This window comes from Zootermopsis nevadensis, unplaced genomic scaffold (assembly GCF_977971745.1).
Source record: "Zootermopsis nevadensis isolate Lab colony 2312 unplaced genomic scaffold, Znev_1.0 Znev_ptg000002l, whole genome shotgun sequence".
In the NCBI taxonomy this organism is placed as follows: domain Eukaryota; kingdom Metazoa; phylum Arthropoda; class Insecta; order Blattodea; family Termopsidae; genus Zootermopsis; species Zootermopsis nevadensis.
The window spans coordinates 6304954-6331554 of NW_028259134.1; the positions used below are offsets into that span (position 1 = coordinate 6304954).

Sequence of the window (26601 nt, forward strand, 5' to 3'; positions counted from 1 at the left end):
GAAATTGTGCAGAGTCAGTGGGCTAGTCACTCACTACTCTTAAATGTACGCTTTAAAGACTATGAAACCTCCAAAAGGAGGAGTTACAGGAACTACCTATCTATGTAACTGATTTATATTGTGGTAGAAGGTGGATCAGGTCATGGGAACTGGCTAATGAAAACAAGTTAGGAGAGAAGTGATGGAGTCATGTCCAGTCCGATGAGAAGTGCCTTTTTTTTTTTTTTAAAGGATTGAAAGGAATCTGGGATGGTAGTGAGAAACAAGAACTGCCAGCTTTTTTAGGGGACCAAGCAGAGATTTGGATAATTGGGATGTGGTGAGTGAGACCCTGTGTAGTCTGAGGTCAGTGAGGATAACAAGATGGCAGGGGGGTGAGACAGACTGGACTTGATGCAGCTTTTACTGGCCCTGAAGACTGGTTTGTGGTTTGGGTATGGGTGTGCTGTCCTCCCTCTTCCTTAATTATGTGGATGATATTCTTTTACACTGGATTTAATTGATAGCTCCCTTCTCTGTTGAAGTTGTGGTGTGAGCTTGTACCACCATTTTCTCAACTAGACATTGTTGCTGGGCTCTCAGTTTGCATCTCTAACTTTGTTACCACATACCAGCCTCCAGTGATGGGAAGCTCAAAACTGTCATAAGAGAACTGCCGTATGGAGCAGTCTGAGGTGCAGTCACAGGACAGAGCCACTTTAAAACCTAGCTATTAGTACATGGATAATACCTTTGTCATCTGGCCATGTGTTTCTTCTGCAAGAACTTCATAACTTTCCTCACCACGTAAACAGCATCCATCCAAAAATTTAGTTTGTAACAGTCAGAAAGAGCGAGATCATCTGCTGTTCGTGGACATTCACATGTATGGAAGTCATAATGGGACCTTTAGCCACAAAGTCTATAGGAAGTTGTTACATTAACTGCTACTTCATTGCTCCCTCACATGTATATTTTCTCTAGAAGTTTGGCATCCTCTCAGCCTTACTACATAAGGCAAACATAATCTGAGATGTAGGTAGCCTGTGCACCAAACTTGTTTATCTCAGAAGAACTTTAAGAAGAATGGGTACTCTACTGGGCAGATCCACAAAGCATTCCACTTCAATGTAGCATTCATTGAGACAGCACAAACCAATTGGCACAGCTGCTTTACCATACATACAGCACCTGTTCTACCATGTTGGCAGAATACTGGCGTGGTATGACATAAAAATGATATACAGGTAGCCCTCGATTTGCGCCGGTTCAGTTTGTGCTGATTCAGAATAACGCAAATTTTGAAACCAACAAATCAAAAAGTGAGAAAAAAAAATACTATTATTTATAACGTTTTACAAAGTGTCTCGTACTGATTCTTATACTAAATCGTAATTCTTACATCGCTGATTTGAATAAAAATTATAAATACAGTCATCTCTGCAATTACGTATGTTTTGTTAACGAGAATTTGCTCGAATGAGATCGATGAATCAGTAAAAGCTGTTTGTGAAATGCAAACTTTTGCATATGCAAGTTTGCTCTTATGCAATTTCATTCCTGGCACTTAAAACTTTCTAAGGACTAATTTAATCTCTGCTGAGTACCGGGTTATTTTTACTATGCGATTTTGTATAGGTCGGCGTCTTACATGAATGCAACTATCACATAACAGCAGAGATGATTGTACACGTCAATCACATGAAAGAATCATAGTCAATCGCGGGGACCAATGAATTGCTGATTGTAAGTGTATAAAGTATATTTTTTAAATTCCCCTTATTTTATGTATGATATTTCGGAGCTTTAAATGTAATGCCATTATATTACTCATCAATGTTTGGGTGCTGGGAACGCATGTCATTGACTTCCTATTGATTTACATTATAAAAGAGTTTCAATTTACCAAGCATGGTACAAGAACTCCAGAAGACTGCCTTCTTTATATTCAACACTGTTAGAAACTCTGATCTCACTTGATGATGTTTTTAGTTTTGGTGCCATGTAGACTTGCTGATTTTGTTACTGACTACATATTTACCTTCGATTTGTTGGTAGATGCCATTGTTTTGGAGAAACATACTATCTCCATCTAGAGAAGTGAAGTGGCACCTACTGATGAGTGTACATGGTGCCAAAACCCAGATTATTATCATCACTTTGAAAACCTTACAGTCTCATAGAAAGACATAATTTCACAGTTTCTAATGTAATGAAAAAAGGTTTACATCGAAAAGTTTGTTACCTAACTGGTCAAGAAATTTCCCACTTTTTTGGAACCAGAAGATCATTACAATGTTTTGAAGAACCCACTATCAGATGCTATTATGTTTCACTTCAGTTTAATCCAGACTACCCTTTCACACACAATATTTCTTTAAGATCAGAATATGCCCCTTGCTACAACAAATTATTTCTGACACTCCAAGATGCAATTTTATATTTGAAGATTGCTGTCTTCTGGGTTGCTGCGCCATGTAGTCTGGTAGATGTCCAGCAACATTTCAGAGGTCCATGCTGGTTCCATCATCAGGGCGATCTACCAGACTACACAGTACAACAACCCAGAAGACAGCAATCTTCAGACTCACTGCCATGAAAACCTCAAATCCTACATAATTGTATATTTAATTGATGTAGATCCAGCACCAGTACCGCCTGACCAATGAACAAGGACCAGCACACAAGAAGCGATTCACAGTGACATTGAAACTGGGTGACGAGGAGTATTCAGCTGAGGGGGCAAGCATCAAGAAGGCCCAGCATTCAGCAGCCAGTGAAGCACTGGAGCACACCCAATATAAACATCCTCCACCAAAAACACAACGAAACATTCGTTTGGGCAAGAGTAAGTTGACACAAAGTTTTAAATTCTGTTTGGTGGTTGTATCTTTGTCTTTCATGATTTCTATTATATTTTGCTTTTGTTGTTATGCAACTCTTTTATTTGCTCTTATTATAGAATAGTACTTTACAGCTTGAGCTATTATGTTATATTCATAGTTTTCTTTTGACACCTAGGAAATAATATTTTGGTGCCCTTTAGAACAATGCTGTGTAAAGTGAGAGCTGTCAGTCATGTGGACAGTGAAATGAACACTGTGCACCACCAGTTCCTTCGGGCTGCATGCAGTTCTGTGACTGATTACTTCCAGTGGCGCTGGTGGTATTTTCCTAGTTCAATTTAGAGATGTGAAGCATGTAGCATATTGTCAACTGTCACTACTAGTAGTTAAGTGACCTGATTGCTATCATTATTTTTCTTTCTGTTGGTGTCTGTAGTATATGCCTTCACTTGTATCCCCCTTCATGGTGATTGCCATTTTGAGGATTCCACTACAGTCAACTGTAGAAGAATATAAGCTATGCTAGCAGAGCTGAGAGAGATATAGGTTGCTTAATATAAAGGATTAATAATCTGATAAGTTGTGACACCTTGTATTTTGGACACAAGTTTTTCAAACTTATGTAAACATTTAGTAATAGAATGCATGTATTTTGTTTTTCTTATTTTTTATTCATTTATTAATGTGTTTGTTGATAAGTTTTGATTTCAATGCATTTATCTGCGGTGTGGTTCTCAGCCTGTAGGTCGTGATACAAAAGGGGTCACATAAGACACGAGTTGTGGAAAACAAGAGTATTAGTATATGTAAGTGCAATCTCATTTGCTACTTTACATGGTTTTCACTTGCATACACACACCAATCAATAATATATACAGTATATAGCTGCAATGATTCATTTGTAGATTTGTACATATTATACTCTTTCAGCAACAAATTTTTCAGTTCTAATGGTCAGGTTTAGTCTCATATGCTGTTATTTGACAGTGCAGTTATTCATGATTATTACTGTGGTATTTGTATTGTGCATGTTTGTAGCTAGCATAACCTGAATATGATAGGACCATTACATGAGAGAAAGTAAAATATCAAAATGAGTTTATAAATTGTAGGTTTTTCTCTGTAATTATTAATGGAGAGGAAAGTGCACAGTCTGTGATATGCTGTGAAGTGCTAGGAAATGAGTTATTAAAAGGAAATGAATTAATATAACATCTGAAAATGAAACAATATTAAGAGGATGGAGTTTGTTAGTTTGCTTGAGGCCATTGGTGTGATATTATTTTTCTGGATCTGCATATGCCAAATGAGGATGAGTGTGATGATAAGGACACCTTTTTTAAGGGAGTAGAATGGAAATTCATTCAGTGCCATAAGTACCACATGTTCATGTTCATGTTATGACAATATGTGGGTCTTATGCTTTACAGGACAACCCCATTTCTGTCTGACAAAATAAAGTGGAAACACATTTAACAAACGGAATGTTTATGTATGTTCTGAATCAGTTACAACTGTAATATATGGTAATGTATAGTAGTATATTTCCTTGATTTTCAGATGCACGTTTTTTCACATTTTGCATTTTCTGAAATTGGGGTGCATCGTTCATTTAATGGTGCCTAAGAATTGATGCTGAAGAATTGCTGGATGTCTAAGTAAAATCTTCATGTTCGTAACACTAGTCATGGGAAAGCAAAAACAAAGATAGCAACAAAGAATATTATGAAAGTATTAATACAAAGAAGTTTTGTTTGAATATTGACAGTTTCTAATTTTTTCCTGGCTTCTTAAAATCAAGGATATATGACAATGTTTTGCATTGAGTAGTAATATCAGGGAGGGCAAACAAAAATAAAATGGAATTCCCCCAAAGACTGGCATGGTGTCTACTGCCCCTCACCCCTCAGAACCAAATGCAGAAAAATAAAACAAGCTCATTCTCTAAGCCCTTAATAGTAGCCAAACTCATGGCTTCCCTTACAGGGATAAGCTGAATTTGGAGAAAAAAGCAATACATGCCAGCAACATTGAATTTCCTGCCTTACTTTGAGTACATTTGCCAACATTTTCGATGAAAAGCTTGTGGTAGCACTGTTCAGAAACTACTGCTTCCAACAGCATCTGTGCAGTCTGATGTAAATATGAGGGTGAGTCAAATGAAAACCGTAAAACTGAGATAAAAATTCGAAATATCGCGCCATTGTCCTATAAGTTGGCAGACATCTTACCAATGCTATAAAGAGTATCCTATAGGTGGCAGTATAATGCAGACAAACAGAATGCCATCACAGTGCCAGTTTGAAGATTTCTGCTCCACTAGTTACATGCACGAAAGAAGAACAACGTTCTGTAATTCGTTTTTTGATCAGTGAAGGTGTGAAACCAATTGAAGTTCATCGACAGATGAAGGTTCAGAATGGTGATGCATGCTTGTCACAGCAGCAAGTGTACGAGTGGAGTAGGAAATTCAGAAATGGTGTGACGTCTGTGGCAGACGCTCCTCGCCCGGGTCAGGCACACGGAGTTGTGACCCCTGAGTCTATTGCAGCAGTTGAAGCCCTAGTGATGGAGAATCGCTGAGTGTCGGTGGATGAAATAGCCGAAATTCTTAACATGAGTCACGGATCAGCACACCATGTCATTCATGATTTGCTCCAGTTTCACAAAGTGTCTGCAAGGTGGGTGCCACGGCAGCTGACTCCAGAATTGAACCAACGACGGGTTGACGCCTGTGAAGAACTTCTGCGGCACGTTGAAGCAGAAGGTGATGGCTTCCTTTCGAGAATCATTACTGGCGATGAAACTTGGGTGCACTACCACCAACTGGAAACAAAGAGAATGAGCAAGGAATGGCGTCATTCCTCATCACCAAAACCCAAGATGTTCCTGACGCAGCCATCTGCAGGGAAGATTATGCTGACTCTCTTCTGGGACGAATGAGGCGTACTCTTGGAGCACTACACGCCTCGGGGGAACACTATCACCAGTGCCTCATATTCAGATCTCATGAAGAATCATCTTCGACCTGCAGTCAGATCAAAGCGACGTGGACTTTTGACTAGAGGTGTCCTTTTGCAACATGACAGTGCTCGGCCCCATACTGCCCGTGCAACAGTTGCAACAATCCAAGACTTGCACTTTGAGTGTCTTCCACATCCGCCATACTCACCAGACCTAGCCCCAAGTGATTACCACATGTTTGGGCCACTCAAAGAGGCGATGGGAGGAAAGAAGTTCCGTTCTGATGAAGAGGTTCAGCAGGCGGTGCATGAGTGGTTGCGCAGACAACCACAAGAATTTTTTTAGAGGAATCCATACACTTCGTAAATGCTGGAGGGCATGTATTGAACGAAATGGAGACTATGTAGAAAAATGATATAGTTTTATACCGCCTTTATTCAATAAATTAAATTAATTTTTTTTTACGTTTTTCATTTGACTCACTCTCGTAACAAAAAAAAACATAAATAGTAATATGCAACACCACTCTGCAGTAGGTAATTTGACATGCGGCTGTGCAGTGTGTGTGTGTGTGTGTGTGCGCGCGCGCGCGGCCACTAGTTATTCTCACCAGGCTTTTCAGCTTGTAAGAAGGCCTCTAATTTGAAAAGTAAGGTTTTGCGGACTCACGTCTATATGAACGTCCATAATTGTTTTTGGATGTACAACCTACCATGAAGATTTTTATGACTAATATCAATTAAACTGTGTTTGTATAAAAATACAACCACAGTTTGCATTTAATGATAGCAACAAGCAGACAGTTTAACAGTTTTTGTGTTTGAACAATAGTTGATTGATCTCCAGCCTCTTTTCCACTTATTCTGCCAAACAATAACCATGGCCAACAGACAGTTGGTTATGTCCAAGTCTTTTCCCTTTCATACAATACTTCGACTAGACTTCCTCCAACAGAGGGGGATTAATTTAACGATTGTAATTAGTAAATCCAATGGGAAGGAAAGAAACAAGAATCTGACAAGCCATTGATACAAAAACCAATTAACTTGCTTCCTGGACAGAGAACCAACAAGTTTTCAGTTCTCTCCAGATGAATTCAACAGCAAACACCCCCCCCCCCCCCCCCACACACACACACACCCACACACACTTAGCCTGCCCTTCTCATTCTTACCAACTCTAGAAAGGGAGAGGAATTAAACAAGGAAACTCAGATAATGTCTACATTGAAGCATCCAGCACTCATCTTATGATAAGAGTTTAGTGTAACTGCCTTGTGTTATATCACTTTCACCACCACACAGTTCATGATGTTAATTAATTAAAGGAATTATTTCCCAGTTGTCACCCCAAGTTCAGAATCCAGCTTAACCTCTGCAGTATCTGTGAGGATCACCATCCATTTCGATATAAATGCTACTATGCTTGAAGGTGTATAAGATCCAATATGATTTCATTTGAAGTCCTTTATTCATTTGTAAAGTGTCGGCACTCATGCTGAGCTCATATGGATGGTTATTTGGATCGTCAAATCATTTGGAGTGTCCAGAATTAGAGCACTGTTGGTGTTCCATTGGTAACACTGACATCGGTGTCGGATGAATGAGGGAATAGGCAGTGGCCGAGGTGAAGAAGAAAGACATTAATAACTGCTCATATCATCACATGAAAGTCCCCTGTCCATGAAAACATTTGCATTACATATGTTTTGTTGTTTGTATGATTTTAACTGGTTAAACGTATATTACCTAGACATCTTATCTTTAACACTGTTAAATATAGTTTCAACTGACAAAGCATGTGTTACCTATACATCCTGTTTTTATACAATTTTATTTGACTGATGTGCACCTTTCTAACTTATGCCAATATCAATATTAGTGAACTGAACAATATTAGGGGTTAGAAACTTCACTGTTGCTAGTCTGGAGAACTTCAGTTCCATCTTGACTGAGACCTTGTAGGCCTTTGAGCTGATTAATTTAGGTGTATACACTATCTTGCATTCTAAATGGATTGGGAGTGTAGGCATAACTTTGTGGAACACAGTTTTGTAAGGACCTTAAATTCTGCAAGGTGTTAGTCCAAAACTAAATACCAAAATAGACTTCATGCAGAACACAACAAGAGTGCGCCCGTTTCCAAAATTGTACCTGACTTTAGCTTTCCTTGTGGCCAATAACTGTGTCCACCCATCACATTATGTAAATAAACACGTGTTCCATGAAAGTGGGTGGACATGATTTAACTCTCTGCCTATAACTAACTAACTAACTAGATGGCTTACCGAACCCGAAGGTTCATCACCGAATTAACCAAAGCCCTCCACCGGACCCTGTCCTGGGCCAACAAAATTCAGTTTCCTTCAACTCCTATCTCCCATAGATCCCGCCTGAGATTATCCTCCCATCTACGTCTAGGTCTCCCCAGCAGTCTCTTCCCTTCAGGTTTCCCAACCAGTACCCGGTGCACACCTCTTGTCCCATCCATGCGCGCTACATGTCCCGCCCATCTCACTCTTCTCGACCTAATCACCCTCACAATACTGGGGGAGCAGTACAGATTTTTAAGCTCGTCATTGTGCAGTTTTCTCCACGCCCCATCGTCTTCCCTCTTAGGCCCAAATATCCTCCTCAACACCCGATTCTCAAACACCTGCAATCTGTGTTCTTCCCTCTGAGTGAGAGACCATGTTTCGCACTCATACAAAACAACGGGCAAGATTATTGTTTTGTATACTTTAATTTTCAGGTTCTTAGAAATCAGACGGGAAGACAAAATATTTTGGACTGAGAAGTAGCAAGCATTTCCGGAATTTAGTCTCCTCCTAACTTCCTCACAAGTATCATTTTGATTTGTTATTGTTGTTCCCAGATATTTGAACTTTGTAACCCTTTTAAATTACTCTCTGCCTATATGGTTGTAAATTACAAATAATTACTTTAAAAAACTTTTTTTTTAGGGTTTCGTTACTAGGAGGATTCCACATTAGTAAAAGGTTTGAGAACCACAGCAGTAGACTTTGCATTTGAAATATAATTGTGCTGTTTGCTTTCCAAGGAGTGGTAATTTGAGAACATTTGCAGGAATATGCAGTGAGCTGAAGATTTTGTCTTTATCAGGCAACATCACACCAACTGTAGAGCTTAATGCACTGGCGATGAAGCGAGGTGAACCAGCCGTATATACTTTTATGGAACCCTCACACCATCATGGTAATCACAGCGCAGCACCTCACAACGCATACCTGCCCCCACCAGCCCCTCCAGGGCATAATTTCAATTACCGCGGCATGTACAATCAGGTAAAACCATGCAACATCCAGTCCTCATCTTAATACCTTTCATCATTTTATGTAGTCCATTTGTTGTACCCATTAGATTGTAAAAAGGATTATGAAACTTTGGGATTGTGATATTTCACTTGATGTCACTGTCATGTATTCTTCCAATTTGGTATTGCTGTTCCTACTACTTCTAATACTACTACTACTACCACCATGACTACTGCCACTACCATTACCACTACAACTTCCACCACCCCATTTCTTCAGTTCAGCCACTGCAACTGCAGAGTTTACTGCTAGTTCTAGTTCTGCTAGTGCTACTGTTGCTGTCCAAGTTTACTTGGCATTCACAGTATACAGTAGTGATTTTGCTCAGCTTGTTATGTCTTGGTTTATATAACAGGATGGTCATACTGTCCATAAAGAGGAGAAATGTTGTTTTGGATGGTAGGACTGAGGTGAGCATGCACAGACTATGTCGTACTAGCAGCCTTCCTCAGTTTTCACCTTCATTTTCTAAGGTATCAAGACAAATGGCATGGACACTACCACCACCAATGCCACCTTCACTAAAACCATCATGTAGTTAAACATCAGTCATTCTGTAAATTAAGAAATTTGAGAAAACATGGTATTTGGGAAAATATTTTGATCTATAAGGGATCAAATCAGTGGTGACTGGAGGATTATAAATAATGGGTTGGACTTGCAGCTCCTGTGGGGGATACGTGAATACAAATTGTGATTGTGGAACCTCTCAGAAAGTGGCAGTTTTCAAGACTTTGAATTGGTGGTCATATAATATATATAACTTGTGGGGCTGTAATTTTCTGGATGCAACTCTGAGGTGGAGTTTAGTATTATCCTTTTCAAATCTTGAGGGTCTGTTACCAGAGAGATAATTTGTTACTAGTAGATCTGAAATATGAAAGAATGTTACTTTCACATTAAGTAGTAATAGAAGACAGCTGTCTTCGGACTCACTGCCTTGAAAACCTGAAATCTTACTTAAATTATAATGCTTTACATGTGCATTCACCCATCCATGTAATTATGCTGAAGTGATTACAGCTGACTGACTGTGTCATGTAGGTTCAATATGATCATTGGTCTGCTTTAAGATTGTCTGTCCACATGTATTCCTCTTATGCCAGGTGTGCACCTGTACTTTTGTTGACAATGATTTTGGACTGAATGTAAATATGGACAAGGCATTGTTGCCTGTGAGCCAGGGTTTATGATAGAGGAGCTGCAGTGTGAGGTTTGAGGCTGTCTCAGTGGTGAAGATCTCAGAGCACTGATCTTGTGGGTTGTGACACCATGTGGGCTATAGGTAGGTACCAACATTTTGGATGACATTGGTATCTACAAGTCTACATGGTGTCACAACTGAGAAAATTAATAAGGACATGCAGTTGCAAGAGTGTGAATGCCACTTACCACATACATGAAACCACCAGTATTCTAATAATTTTCTTGTTTCTTGACTGCATATTTCTCTGCTGTAGCAAGAATATATGCCAGATGAGGTCAGGATGTGTTTGTCATTCCATAGATATTGTTGACATGAAAGTGATTTTCACGTTAAAGAAACTGAACAGATTTATGTGGAACCAATGTCCGATTATGCTGTTCTTAGCTCTGGTGACAGCTTTTTCTTGTAGTTCTCCTGTACTTGCAGGCATATGCTGAGATAGTAAATTTAGATTAGCTGTAATGGTTCCCCATTTCTCTCATATTCATATCATATCAACACATTTCATTTGGCACGCTGTCGTAAAGTAACCTCTGAACCATTATCCTGACAATGTTACATTAATTTTGCATTGCCTAAGAAACGTCTTCCTTCTTTTTAATAGGAATGCCAAGACTGAGTGAGCATGCAGAGATTTTAGGAGTGCTTGTACATATTGGATTTACATGCAAACTTATATAATAGAGGGCTAAATAATGCTTTAAGTTATTTCAGGATACAAATTTATATATGTAGCATGGAGTGCTTAAAAGGAACACATTATAGAGAAATATTCCATTGAACTACTAGGTGTGCTATATGACATTTGTTATTAGAGATGTACTCTAAATTATGTGAACAAATTTTAGTTTGGTCAGTGTTAGTCCAATATAACACCTACTCTACTTGATGAAAGACTCAGGTTACAAGCCGCGTCAGGTGGCTAAATGGTGAATAAACCACATCTTCTGCCAACGTTTTGAGAACAATCTCTGCTCTCATCCTCAGGGCTTCTGGGTAACAAATCTGTTTCTTTGTTGTGCGCTTGCTGATGGGAAAGTTTCTCATCAGTGAGTATGCAACAAAGAATCAGCCCTGAGGATGAGAGCAGAGATTGTTCTCGAAATGTTTGCAGAAGATGTGGTTTATTCACCATTCAGCCACCTGACATGGCTAGTAACCCGAGAGGCTTTCATCAGCTTCAGTCACTGTGAAAGCTTAATTTTATACCTACTCTGCTTAATGTGAAACATATCAGGAATCATAAAACAGGCGTATTATGGAATAAACCAGTGAATGACATGAAATAAATGTGATTAAGAGAACTGCTATTTTTAAATAGGGGACAGGGCAGCTGAATCAGTAGAGTGGACTGGATGACTGGGATTTGTTCTCTGGCAGGGGCTGTGGTTACTGTTGGTCCTGTCCCTGGGAGTAAATAGCCACTGGGACCTGATGCTGACTGCTCACCCCCATCTAGTGCCAAGATTAAGAACCATATCTTCTCTTCCCGCAAGTGCCTTTGTGGCATGTAGCAGGGAAAGCTTTAATTTGCTATTTTTAAATGGGGGTAGATAGGGCATGTAACAAGCATGGATGGTATGAGAAATGCACACAGAATTTAGGCTGAAAACCTGAATGGTTGAGACCACTTGTAGACCTAGGCATAAATGGGAGGGTACTATAAAAATGGTATAAATAGGGTGTGAGAGTGTGGACTGGGCTCGTTTGGCTCAGGATAGAGATTAATGGTGCTATTATGAGCGCACACTAATGAACCTTCAGCTTCCTACATAGGTATGGAATATCTTGGTTAGCCGAGTGACGTGGCTTCTCAAGGATTCTTCTGCACTGTGGAGTTAGTTATGTGTTTGGTGAAATGAAAGGAAACATAAATTGCCTCTGTCCAGTTTGTGCTGTTATTAGTTTTGTTTAACATAAGAATATTTGTCCATGTGCAGTGCAGTTATCTGTACTGAAATAGATTTTTAATTTCAATACATGAGAATGAAGAACAGTGAGAATTGTGAAGAACACATCTGGAAAGCATGTTTACTTCAAATTATAATAAACCTTTCCACTCTTCTTTAATTTTTTGTTATAAGTTACTTTTTGATTTAGATTTTCAAGCCTAGACTTGTTGGCATGTGATAACACTACTGAGCTGGCTGTCATGGAGACATTAGGTGTTGGGTGCATTTAACTTGTTCCTTGTAAAGTGATTCAGCATGGTATCAGTTTTGGAATGTTTACTGCTTTGTATGTTGTTTGAATTTTATTTTCAGAGTTCTTAGTTTTTGTTGTGTTTTGTTGGCAAGGTACGTGGATTCCCAAACTACGAGCAAAATAGGCGCAATGCTATCTCACGAGGCCCATTCTACACTCATTATGACAATATGGTAAGAATATGCACATTTTGAATAGAAGTACAATTTTTTTAAGTTTAGAACTGCTATACCACTTTCTTTCATGCTTACTGCTAGGGGGTTCTCACAGTGGATTCACAAATTGTCACTTTGGCATGTAAGAAGCATTTTATCAAATACTGCCAAAAGTGAATTTTATGATCTTCCAGTTGGCAACATAATTTTAACCAGTGGTGTGCAGTACTATTTTCGGTAAGGGAAGCCGTGGTATCTTTTGATTGTCAAGTGACAGTCATTTCAAGACCTGCCGAACATCACAAGTTGCATTGATGAAACAAAGTGAGTTTGAGAGTTCTGATGTCATTTCAGTGCTTTATAAAGTTTGTTGAAATCACCAAATCCAGTCTTGTTCCATACATTTTTTCATTCAGAAACAACAGGCATGGCCAACAAAACAATTTTCCTATGTTACGGCAACCAGATGGCCACTCTGTTTTAGAATACTTTTCCAAATTAAATTTCCTCACACATGATTTTTTTTGTGGTTTAAGTTCTGGCAACTCACACCAGTCCTCTTACTATAATTATTTTCTTTTCAGAAAAGTCCCTCTATTGAACCCCTGTTTTAAAAGGCGTTCAATTGCACAGTCTGTACATGAAGGTTCTCTGCCAACGTTCATATTAGATGTGCATGTAGTCTAATCACTCCCCTGCCATTTATATCATAAGATTAGAAATGCTACCCTTGCACGTAGTTCATATACTTTCTCGAGTTTAACATACTTCAAAATACAATCACAAATACGATCCTGCACCATCTAAATATACATACACAATGTTTAAATAAAACTTATAGATGCTTACAACACCCAACAAGAATTGAAGTCACATAAACACTTAATTTTCGCATCACCATTGAAAGAACACATTCTTTCACTTCTGCACTACAGGCCAAGGAGCATAGACAACCCAGTCAGAATTGTTTCCTATAGATACTTTGGGTGGGATGAACTCTTACAAAGATTAATGAAAGGAAACTTGGTAACTCCTCCAAAGACACTTGCTGCCCGCGATCTGATCTCTTGCTTCGCCACGCTATGTTCTTGAGAAGATGATAATATTCACAATCCTTATTATTCAACTTGAATGATTTATGTATGAATTCTTTTCTTTTTGTTTCTCAACTATGTAAGCAATACTTCCCTTGCTTCCATGCACGGCACGCCACCTTAATTAACCCTTTACGTACAATCATTTTTGAGCCACAGTAATTTTAATGCTGAAGTGTGTGGCTGGCATTTGGTGTTATACCATGTCCAGGCTTTCACTAGGGCTGTGCTGTGTCCAGCTGAAGGCCTAGAATGTGTGCAGCTTGTGCCTTAACACCTCCTGTGTGTCTTTATGCTGTGGTGCTTAGAAACAAGGTTAATGTTACATATCTCTATTTATTTTGCACTTTAGTAATTTCTGCCTGAGGACAAGGTCCACTTGTGACCACTTACAAATATGGTAATGAACCTTTGGTTTCCATAAAGTGTGGGGAACTCTGTGATTGCTGAGTGACAGTAACTTATAAAGGAAGATTTTGTTTGAAGGAGTTAATTGAGAAACTTCAGTTTGAACAGTATTAGTTAGGCCTGAGTAAAATTTTCCATTTCCTTGGGACAGTTTGACTTGGAAGATTCATTTGTGCAGTTTATCACAAAAAAGGTTATGGCTATAACACTTCATCCTTCTTTGCCCTGAGGTTAGCAACAGATGGTTATTGTTGTGTGGATGGAGTTTTGCATATGAGTCGGAATGTGACCTGTCAATAATATAGGCAGGGTGATTATAAATGTTCTTTACAGTCTTATAAATTATTCTGATAAAAGTAAACTATGCCAGATAATGGAATTTGTAGAACATAACTCTCAGTTATGTATGATCTGAAGCTTTCATGGCGACCGAGTATTATAATGAATTTTTCTCGGGCTACCAGCCATGTCAGGTGGTTTAGTGGAGAAAGCACCGGCTCTTTGAGAACCGTCTTCGTCCTTGTCCTCAGGGTACTGTAGTTGTACGCTGAGGACGAGGACAAAGATGCTTCTAAAAATGTTGGTGTTTTTTCCATTAAACCACCTGACATGGCTGTTAACCTGACAGGAATTCATTAAACTCTGAGCTGTTTGATTGCCACATTGATTATTCTCCACATGTCGAGATGATAATCAGTCTTAGTCCAAGCATTGATATGCTTATATGTCAGCTGATTCACAAGCATGATGTGAATCTTTTCATGAAACTTTGGGGCATTTGGGTGAAAGGGGAAGTAGACAGTCTTCTTAACATGTCCTCAAACAAGGAGTCTAACATAATTTGATTCAGGGACCTAGGAGGCCACGCTTTTGGTCTGTGTCTGCCAGTCTGTCTCCCTGGCACTTCAGCTGAAAATGCTTTGTGACAATTTTCCCACACCATTGGCTGAGGAATGGTGAGTTCCTGGCTGAAACATCTTGCCAACTTTCATAGGCTGCACACAAATGTCTGTAGCACTGTTTGCACTGTTGCTTCAGCAAGAAGTGGGCACTCTCAACTCTTGCCTTTGCAGAGACAACCACTCTGCATTAACCGTTTGCGCGCGCGCCAGCCCACAAACACACGCGTGCATGCGCCTGCCCACACACACAGAATAGTGCACATAGATGGGACGAGGTGTGCACCAGGTATTGGTTGGAAGCCTGAGGGGAAGAGACCGCTGGGGAGACCTAGATGTAGATGGGAGGATAATGTCAGGCAGGATCTATGGGAGATAGGAGTTGAAGGAGATTGAATTTTGTTGGCCCAGGAGGAGGGCTTTGGTTAATTCGGTGATGAACCTTCGGGTTTGGTAAGCCATCTAGTTAGATAGTTATGTATGGATTCAGCCCAAACTTTCTTCAAGACCATTTTTGCACTGCTGTCATCTGGTTTGGGTTTGTGAAACTGCAACTTGCAATTAGTTTTCTGCACTTGCACCAGCATCTGTACTACTGCATTTGCAGTGCATGCTAATGTAAGCAATGAAGCATGCATTTGAAACACCATGTTATGTACTACATGTCCCTTAAATGCCATCATTGTGCAGCAATTACATTTTTTAAAATATACTTTTGAATGTTTAAAGATAAATTATAACTACTGTATCAGCTGTCTTGCTTGCAAGCCATGGTCACCATAGGCATACTTGTATGCAGATTGCTTGAAATTTTTTGTGTTGTGATTTGTTAGTGATACAGCAGTACTGCATGTCTGGGCTCCATGCTATATGTAGAATGAGTGAATGCACCTTTTACTAATTCATGGGTGAGGAATGTGGATAACAGTGATATTGCATTTAGGATCTGGTGGTTTCATTGGTTAGGCTATCTGAGAAGTGAAGATGAATAAGGTTCAGTTAATGGACTGATGACTCCTTGAGTATTATACCAATGTTGGCAGATAAAGAATAGTATGACATAAACATTATAACCTGATGGTCATTAGTCCTTCAAAAATTACAGTTGTAGAAATAAAATACAGTAAGGTAAAATGTGTGTCTGTGCCTATGGACTGTGCTGTGGGGGAATAGAAGAAATATGGAGATTAAGGTCCATGAATTCTAGACCAAAGCACTAGATGGAAGCGAGAGTCACCTTCATATTCCAGCCATTTTATCTTCTGAAGGAAACTACTCTTTGGGTTGGGTTTGATGGGCCCCACAACCAGTCTGAATCATGGAAAGGAAAACATTTCTGCCCCTGCATTAATATAGAGGCAAGTGGTTGGACTGGGAATTCAGATGTACTGTGGTTAGCTGCTTGCTATATGGCTTCCAGGTAGAGCGAAGTTGCACTACCTTGCTGGGAATTGAACTCATACTCACTTTGCTGACTTAAGCTTTCCTAGTCATAATTAAGTGTACAGTAGAGAAGTGTGAGTTATGAGTAATGAGTTACTGGTTTAATTGGAACATACAATTTTTTTGTAACTAGATACAATTGGCTGTTGTAATATGACCTCTTATCTAAGCTGATAATCACATCTGTCTTCATTGCCAAGCATATAATTATCTGAGCATATTTCTGCTACAAAATTAAATTTCACCAATTAGTCAGAATGGTAGAGATTTTATTTAGACTTTGAAACAGTCATTTCCACACTGTTACAGCAAAGGTTATAATTGTAATGATGCAAACTCTGTAATAACAATCATTCATATTCACTAGCCTTTTATGCTGATTTGCAAATATGAAGTGGAAGTAGGTGAGGAGACTCTTCTGCTATGAGGTGCTTGAGATAACCTTCTCATCAGGTTTGTAGATTCTTATGGGGAAGAAGTTTGTGTAAGCTCCATGCTAGGAGTATCTGTTGGTTACTTGTTATGAACCTTTTCATTGCATGTGCTGTGTTTTGTATAATCACTGTTAATTACATGATGCTGTGCATGGAGTCTTAAGGGGTAACATAGCATAATTCTTGAATGGAAATTTGCTTTCCTTGCTGAACTGCGGTAGAGATGAGTTCAGCCTTCAGTGGAAATTCTGGTAGTGATTGAGGTTCTCACAGTGGTGAAGATGTTGATGCCAGTCTTCTGGGCTCTAATGCCATGTGGTCTTCTAGCCAGTTATCTTCAGGGCTGAAGATCAAGGTAGTATGTTTTGAAGAAACGTTGGTATTTACATGTAAGTCCACAAGGTGTTACAACCCAGAAGATGAAAAGCAACAAGTTGAGGTAAGTCTGTCAAATAGGAATTCAGTTGCCAGTAGATACATTTCATCAAATTAAAAAATGAGTTGTGTACACAGCTGTGTTGTGCCCCTCTCACAATCTGTATGACGAACTTCAATCTTTTGTGGTTGTTGGGCTATAAATGTGGTCGGAGGTTATTGACGCAGTAAGGAAGTAAGATTTCACAACCTATTTAACTTATATTAAGGGCTGAAGATTGATGTCATCTAATACTGTTTAGGTGTGAAAGCTTTTGGGAATCCATTACAACTACCCTGCATGTTGTTCACATAGGAGGGCATCTTAGCATGCGACTTGCATTATTTAGGTACCCAGTCCTTCTTTCACTTCATCTTAAATTGTATTGTCACAGTTGGTAACACAAAAGTGCTGATAATGACCATTGTACAGTGCAGGAAAGCTGCACCCATTTCTAAAATGTTTCAGATACATTATTGTATTCTGTTAGTGGGTGCTGTTATATGCAGTGACTTGTTATGAGAATTTTAAAATACTTTTCATTGCCTTGAAGCACATGGTACACTCCCTTGGGATTCAAAAGCCCAAGTTTTGGAAGTTCCAATCCATTCTCATCTTTAGCATGTTTAAAATATGTGTAGATCTACTATGTTTTCCTTGTATTAATCCTGAAGAAATTTTCTTGCCAAGGTACTGTTAAATATGCTTAGCAGTTGGAGACTGTATTTCATATAAATAACACAGAAAGGACTTATGCTAATACTAGTACTTTTTACATTTTTGGTTGGTATCATTCTAGTTGAGCTCCCATTATTACATAATATGTTGCATAAAAATTGAAAGAACTACTTTCATTGTAACTTGATTTCATTGTTTTGTGTTTGCATTTCACACAGATCGGGTTGTTAATTTTTTAAGAGTTGAAAAAGAATTAGGTGTAACTGTTTCGCTGTTACAGATTAAACTGTTCTGCCAAACATACAGTGATGTGTCTTGAATTTTTGTTTTTATAGAGAAATTCTGCAGGATGCAGGAAGCTATAAGAAATTAATTAGACACACATTGGGTTCTTAATGTTAATTATTTGTTTCCTTGAAATGGATAAGTGATTGTGAACTGTGTATTGAGAAGGTTGTAGAAGAAATCAATAATGGCCTGCCATTACTTGTTTGGATGGAATGAGGATAACCACAAACTCAGGGTAGTGATCTTTTGAGCAAGATTTATATCCAGAAACTCTTGAGTATGAGACTAGAGTGCTAATTACTTACCTACAGTGTTTGGTATATGTATAATGTGTGTTCAGCATAGTGCTAATTATTACATAGATATCAAGAATACTATGATCAATGAGTAATGACTGACAATGAATGATGTGTCTTTGGTAACAGTGAAGTGATTATTGTTTCAAAACTATTAGTTACAGATCTTGAATAGTTTTCAGGGCACATGTACAGTACAAGGCACACAAATAAGGAAAATATATTTGATCTTTCATTGTGACCAAAATTACAATAATAGCACAACACAGTTTGTTATAAAGTGCTGGTTAACACTGAAGGTTTGGTGCTGGTTGAATCCTCCATGTTTGTGTCATGTGGCATTGCAGTTTTTAATTAAAGTGGCTTTTGGTGATGTAGAAAATGTGAGTTCTGGGTTGTAGTTTGAACAGAAGTATTCAGCAACATTGATTACTTGTGAAATATGGTAAGCATATGTGTGTGCTAATCGTAAACTAATTTTCTTGTGCCCCCCTCCAAAAAAAAGTACAGTGCACACACATCTGCTGAAACAGGCTGCAGTTATCGTAAGCCAAAGGTGGGCATATGACATATTGATAAAACTCTGGAGCAAGTTCATGTGGAGTATCTGTTGTCTGCAGAACTCATCAAGGAGGAAAGCTGAAGTTGGGTGATGCCTTTCAAATGATAGAATGTTACTGTGTAAGAGGTTTTCTTTCAGGGTTGTGACAAAACCCCCTAAGGAAGATGATATTCCATGGCAGTGACACTTTGTCTACACAGGTTATCTCTTGCTCAAGTGGACTTTACTTTTGGCAGTTTCTGAAAGACATAGTGTTGACAAACATATATCCTATGTTTGCACATATTTGGAAAATATTATAAGATACTTAATGCCATAGCTCTGGTAACTATTTATTTATGGGTTTTTTAATGATGCTGTAAGTAGCTCATACTATGTGGAATCAGATGATATGGTGATTAACAAATAATAAATTGGAAAAGATTTGAAAGGAAGTGGTCATGGCCTGATTTTGAGGTAGGTACTGTCAAGATATGCACTGTGAGAACAGTGTTACTCCCCAGTGGCTGGCTGATGATACTATGTGTGCATCATGTCCATATTACACAATTATAATGAATTCTCAGGCTAGCCATGTAAGGCAGTTTAATGAAGAAAACACCAACATTTCGAGAACCATGTTTGTCCTTGTTCCCAAAACGTTGGGTTTTTCTTCATTAAACCACCTTACATGGCTGGTAGCCCGAGAAGAATACATTATACAGGTAGGACTCGGTTTATGCCGCTTCAATTTACGCCCACTTCAGTTTTGCGCCTCTCATAGGTCACGATTGGAGGGGGTGATAAGTTATGACTCTGCCCGACTTCCTAGATACAGATGGTCCCTACAGTGTAATAAAACTATAATACTAAATGATAAACTATGGCCTAAAATTTAAATAATTAAACAAAAAATGGAATATAAAATGATTTGAATACCAATGGCCTAGAGGTCAAGATTGTCCTCCTTCTACCAAACACAACCTCACTTTTACAATCCATGGATCAAGGAGCAATATCCACCTTCAAGGCTTATTACTTATGGACAACACTCAAGGGAATTTCTGAGGCTATTCAAGTGTCTGATAATGTCACGTTGAGAGACTACTGGAAGTCATATGACATCATGAAAGGGATCGCCAACATTTCAGCGGCATGGAGTGAAGTGTCAAAATCATGTATGAATGGCATCTGGAGGAATTGATGCAGTTCTACAGTCATACTATAACTTATTATCAGAAAAGAACAAAACCATAGACCTCCAAAATACTAAATTTCTGGATTTTGTCAATCATCTGGTCTTCAAAGTCCAGGAATTTAGTAATCCTGATTGTAACACACCATTGTCATAACCCTTTAAAATTGACAAAGAGTAGTGCTAGTCACTCAGCAGACATTTGTTGAGGTAGATATTGACTTGCAGAACAGAATGTTGGATGAATTTGACCATCACAATTATGCATGCCACATAACGGTGGACACCAATTTGAAATTTAAAAAAAAATGTGAAGTGTTAACTAAAATGTGTAAATAAAATGTGTTTTGCTGTTCCTATTATTTTTGTCACAGTAAATGTTCATTGATGTTACACTTTGTTTCTCCAATACTGTGTGTGTGATTCTATAACCTGAAACATGTGTAATATTAATTTAAATGTCGTCCATATTTTTTATGATATTTAGAGAGACAAATTTTAAAAAAAAGAAGCAGTGAAATGTCATAATTTTCCTTTCATAGAGGTATCATTATGGGAAGGGCCCTGGAGGATTTCAGCCACCAGTGTTCACAGTGTCTCTCCGTGTGGGAGCTCGAGAGTTCCTGGGTGATGGTCCAACTGCTCAGGCAGCTCGTCATGATGCTGCTTCTAAAGCTCTACACCAGCTGAAGTCTTTGCCATTGCCTGAAGACAGTCTGCAACATTGCAATGTGGCTATACAAGAAAATGGTAAGGAACTTTTTGCAGACATCTCCACTTTTTAACAGAGGTGGGACCCATAATACTGTTATGTATTGTTTTGAAATAACTTTTGAAGTAAGCATATTGATCATGTGTGACAGGAGCAATATGGTATCTTGTAATTCTGTAGAACCTGCAATTCCCATCAGACATTTGGACAGATTTTGAACTGGGTTGTGCAGTGTACTGAGTGCTGGAAATTTGAATAGCTAAGCTAGTGCTGATGTAAAATATGTTACCTGAACTTTTTTTAGCTCAGAATTTGAAGATTCTGCCCATAATAGTTATAATTTCAGTTATGCATTTGATTTAAATAAATAATGAAATATCGCAACAGAAATGTGATGGTATTTGTATATGTGAGTGATGTTATTCCAGAGTATCCACTAATATGAAAGTATAAATGGTGATCAGGCTGACTCCACGAGCACATAATTGTAGCTTAGATCATCATATGTTAGGATTAATTAAGTGTAGTACATTAAAATTATTATCTTGTGGCACAACTTTGTGTAGTACATTAAAGTTACTACCTTGCAGTATGGCTTATATTTAACTGTGGGCTTTCTTCATGTGTACCTTCCTTTCCCAAGTTCTTATATCTGTAACAATGTGCAGTTAGTAGCCAGGGCAAAGAAATATTTAAGGGAATGTTATTAGGATTATTTGTGCATGAATCAAGTTTGTACTGCTGGGAAATAGGTAATAGCACCTGACCACAACTTCAACCACCAGGAGCATTCACTACTGAAATGCATCATAATGACCATATATAATATATGTGGACTGAAACCAGACGATGACCTACTATCAGAGCTTGGTCCAGATGCCATCAACAAGGCAGTTGATGACAAAGCGCTTTTCCAAGTGGTTCCAGTAATGGTCAGCTAATACACTATGCCATAACTAGATGGCAGTGCTTGTAGGCCATTGAAATGCATTACAATATAGCGTTGTGGTGCAGTGTTTTGTTTATGTATCTTTTGTAATTTCTCCATGCTACTGTGCAGTTTGTGATCCTTATCATAAACGCATGTTCATAAGTCATGGCAGTAACAGAGTGTTTTGAGAACAAACAATGTGAGGGTACGTTTTGCACAGGTGAAACAACCCTTGTCTCTCCTCCAGTGTTCTGGCCAAGAAGTTGAGTTAGTTAGAGTTAATTCCTTTTATTCCTCTTGGGAACATAGGGCTGAAAGAAGTTGAGACACAGACCATATTATCAGGGAAGCGATAGATATTGAGCTCCATCCTGACAGCATGAATAAGGGGGTGGATTCTTTGGTGTGGGTTATGGAATCCTTTTATTTGTGACCTCAAAGAATGGAATAAGCTCTCACCAAGAACACAACCCTCTCTGGTAAGCCCTGAAAGGGGCCAATTTTTTTCTCTCTCCTTACACCCCCCCCCCCCCAACACTTGCTTGGTGACTTCATGTTGGTCTGGACCTTCCCCCCCCCTCATTCCTTATTCCTGGTAGGCCCTCCCCCTGCCATCTTTTCCTCTAACCCCATGTAAATTTCTACACCTGCTAGCATTGCCACTTCAGCCGTGAAGAAAGAGACAACATGTTTCTCCTAAACATTCACATCTGCAGACGAGTCTACATGGTGTTGAAATAAGAAAAATATCCTCACTGCTCTGAAAACCTCAAGGTGTTTTCACTGAATTTAAATAATTCTGAAATATTTTACATAATTTGCCGTGCACAAATATTGATCGAAGGTCATGCCTGTATATCAGAAAATTACTTGGAAAAGTAAAACAGTGCATATTATGCAGTTAAAAATGTGTCATAGATTTGTGCATCATGAGTAAATACAGTACTGTATATGGGGTACATATACTTATCTGTACAAAATCCTGTGTTTGTAGGAAGTGCCAGTATTAATTGGATATCTGCTTACAACAGAATGAAGTTCCCCAATCTATGAAATTCCATTATAGACTGGTTGCATGTGTTTTTGCTTCCATTTGTGAGTGGCTGTATGAAGCGTGTATCTGTTTGTCATGCTGATCAACCAGTTTTGTTGCTTTCTGTCAGTGATGTTGTAACCATTTGGTATTACTCATCAGAAGTGGCATAAAGAACACCTTTGGAACTCTTGTGTACTATACAGAATATAAATTTCTAATCTTATTGCTTAATGTTTTCTTATTTTGCAGGAATTTCCTGTGGTTTGGAAAATGATCCTAATGCAGATTTGAAGTCTCCTATCTCACTAGTTCATGAGATTGCTTTGAAGCGCAATCTCCCAGTGAATTTTGAGGTGGTTAGTGAGAAAGGACCACCACATATGAGAACCTTTGTGACCAAATGCGCAGTTGGGGACAGGGTGACGACTGGTGAAGGCAATGGCAAGAAGGTAAATGGGAATGGTTTACTATTGTGGTCTTGGAGTGCATGGGAGATTTACTCACTCTGTTGCACAAGGTCTTCCTTGTAAAGCAGATAGTTACTCACCAAACAGGAAATTCTACATTTATGGAATATGGAGGGGCATTACTGTGTCCAAGATCTGTCTTGAGCCACTTGAATCCATTCCATGCCTTCACACACTGTTTATTTACAATTAATTTTCATATTAGCCCAGGTTTACTAAGTGTCTCTTCCCTTTAGTTTTTTTTAACATTTTGTGCATATTAGTTATCTTCCTGCCCACTCAGATGTCTTCACTGAGTTTTTTTAATAATATTTTTGGTGAAGGGTAAAAATTACAAAGATGCTCGTCATGTAATTTTCTTAATCCTCCTACTTGAGCTCTCTCAGTCCACACATTTCTTTCAGAACTTTTGTGTGTGAAGACCCTTAAAGTGAGACAGCAGGTAGTTCAAACAGACAAAATTATACATTAGTACTTTTTAACATTAAGGTTTTATGTACGAAATGTGAAGATGAAATATTGTAACATAATCAGTGATGATACAGTGGGTTTTTTTGTTTAAGAACTTATGATGGATTTATTATAATTGATTTCCTGCGTTGATTTCTGTTGCTTCACAAATTGCTGACCTAGTTCTCTGAATATAACTGCACTCTTCATAATACTGTTCTGGTTTCCTGACACTGGTAACCGATCACTTCTGCCATGTCTAGATCACTTGGTCACCGAGCTGGGCTCCCAATGCCGTACCTGTTCCAGTGTGGCATAGGTGGAAATTGTTTTTGTTGAACTTTCCCTTTGGTTCACAAACTTTGTGGAAATGATGTTTCTGGCGATGCAGTTCCTGAGATTGTACACAGCATGTCACCATAGGGAGTGGTTAGTTACCCAGCCAACCAAGCTGCAGTTGTAGGCTCATCTAACAGTATTATGAACTGAATTGTAGGAAGCATTCTGAATATTTTATCTTTTTATCTGATTATTATTTTGTTGTGAGTGTTTTTCTGTTTGTTTACATTTTCCAAATATTCTGTGTGTAGGTTTTTTACATGGATTAATCTTTTTATTCCTACTTTTCAGTGTTTTGGTTATCCCACCTGACTGGATATTTCACTGTATTTGATTTGTGTTTGTTTTATTAGCAATTTTACATTTTGAGATTTACTGTTACCATTTTTAGAAGTGACATCCAAACCTATTTCCTTTGACAGATTTTAAAATTATACTATAATTAAATGATGATACTATAATTAAAGTATAATAATAGGTTAATGAAACACGGTGGATATAAATACTTATTTCTGTTATACTGTGTCCAGAATATGAAATAACAAGTTCAGCTGTTCCTGAAAGATGGCAGAAGCTTGTGAATAAGTTTAGAATATTATAAATTCAGTATAACTAGCACAAATCACAGCCAAATCAATTTAATTTAGTGTGCATCCATGAAATTGAACACTCAGTCACTTTAGTGAATAGGTTAAAGGTCCCCATGTCTGCTGTAGCTTAAACATTGTATGCAGATGTATCCATTTTAAGGCTGACTGCATTCTTCATGTGCATCACTCTAAGAATTTAGGTGTAAATGATAGTTAACAGTTGTGGATCCTAAGTAAGATGGCTGAAAGTCATGAGATTTTGCTGACAATAAAATGGAAGATCAAGTTAATTAAATTTTAATATTATGAATCAGCAGTAGAATTAATTGGCCAAAAATTTTGGGGTAGGTTTTGAGTGATTACATCCATGAAACAACACTACTGGGCTTACCTTCTCATAACTCTTGCTGATGGATGTGATAGCATAATAGCATTATGGAAAAAGAATGGTGTTGGATGCTAAAAGTGGCCTATCTTGGGCATGGTCTTCTATAAATCTGGTAATGCTGGATTGATCATGGAGATGACTTCTTGCAAATTTAGAAGATGATGATTTGCAAGATTTTCTTAATGATGAAAAAATTCTTGACATGGTGTGTGCTGTGAAAAGAAATATCAATGAAGATTATGATGAATGGTTACAGAGAGATGTGTGTGAAATGAGTTTCCAGCACCTGGCAGACTTTGTCAGTAAAGTAAAGTAAAGTTTGTCCTCTGCCCCCGTCGGGGATCGAACCCCGGTCGTCCAGCCCGTAGCTAGTCACTATACTGACTGAGCTATCCCGGCTCATAGACTTTGTCAGTGCTGCCACAAAACACCAGGAAGAAGAGGAGGATTGGGAGGATGAGAGTGAGATTCATTTTGCTATGAGGAGTAGTCTAAACAGTTTACAGAAAGAAGTTATCATAACAACTATTTGTCAAAATAAGTGCCAATTGTTTAAAGAAATGTATTTTTTTTTGAAGTTCTGTGAATGCACCAAACAAAATATTTTGATAGGATTTGAGGTTTGATTTTGGATTATCAATATTTTCTATTATTCATGTTTCCTTCCCTTCAGTAACCTGGATAGTCAAGAGTTCACTGAAATTGTGTTCTGTATGGTGACAGGTAATGGGTGTAATGGCACTGATATTATTCTTTTTTATGAATAACACCTTACATGTATGTACTGAGCGATCAAGCCCATATTAAACAATTTATTTTTGGTTGCAATTCACTATAGTTAGCTTGGATTAATAAACACAACATTACTGTGTTTATGCAAGATCTCACACAGGTCACATCATGTAACCTGCTTGTGCCAGTCTGTCAGTTGTCTTCAAACAGTCAAGGTGCAAGATGTCTTTTTTTCACAAGTATAGCAAGTGTACATGGAATCTTGTTCTCGCTTAACTTGCCAGAATGAATTTAGGGATATATTTCCCAACTGTCCCGTGCCAAACAAATCTATAGTATTTTGTCTGGTGAACTCTTTCCATGACACATAAAGCATGCAGGACAGAAACAATTTCATTTGACCTTCGGTGTTAAATAATGATGATATCCATCAAATTTTGTTACACTCTCCATGAAAGTCATTGAGAGAACTTTCTGTTTAGAGTGGATTATGCTGTGGAAGTGTACATAAGGCTACAGAGATTTTAAAACTTCATCCATATCATGTACATGTTATAACACAAACTCAAGGAACC

The 26601-nt window shown here is 38.3% G+C and overlaps 1 protein-coding gene across 7 annotated transcripts in view; it reads left to right on the top strand.

The window, feature by feature from the left end:
* stau (double-stranded RNA-binding protein Staufen) overlaps positions 1-26601 on the top strand; it is an 81648-nt gene that overhangs the window by 27066 nt on the left and 27981 nt on the right. For 4 of the 7 annotated variants that reach the window (XM_022065518.2, XM_022065519.2, XM_022065523.2 and 1 more), the window contains 5 exons: positions 2620-2827; positions 8876-9093; positions 12628-12708; positions 20924-21131; positions 23310-23509. In XM_022065518.2, the coding sequence (XP_021921210.1) occupies positions 2620-2827; positions 8876-9093; positions 12628-12708; positions 20924-21131; positions 23310-23509 (915 nt within the window). The remainder of the gene's footprint in view (positions 1-2619; positions 2828-8875; positions 9094-12627; positions 12709-20923; positions 21132-23309; positions 23510-26601) is intronic. The other 3 variants (XM_022065521.2, XM_022065522.2, XM_087348435.1) reach the window with 3 other exon arrangements.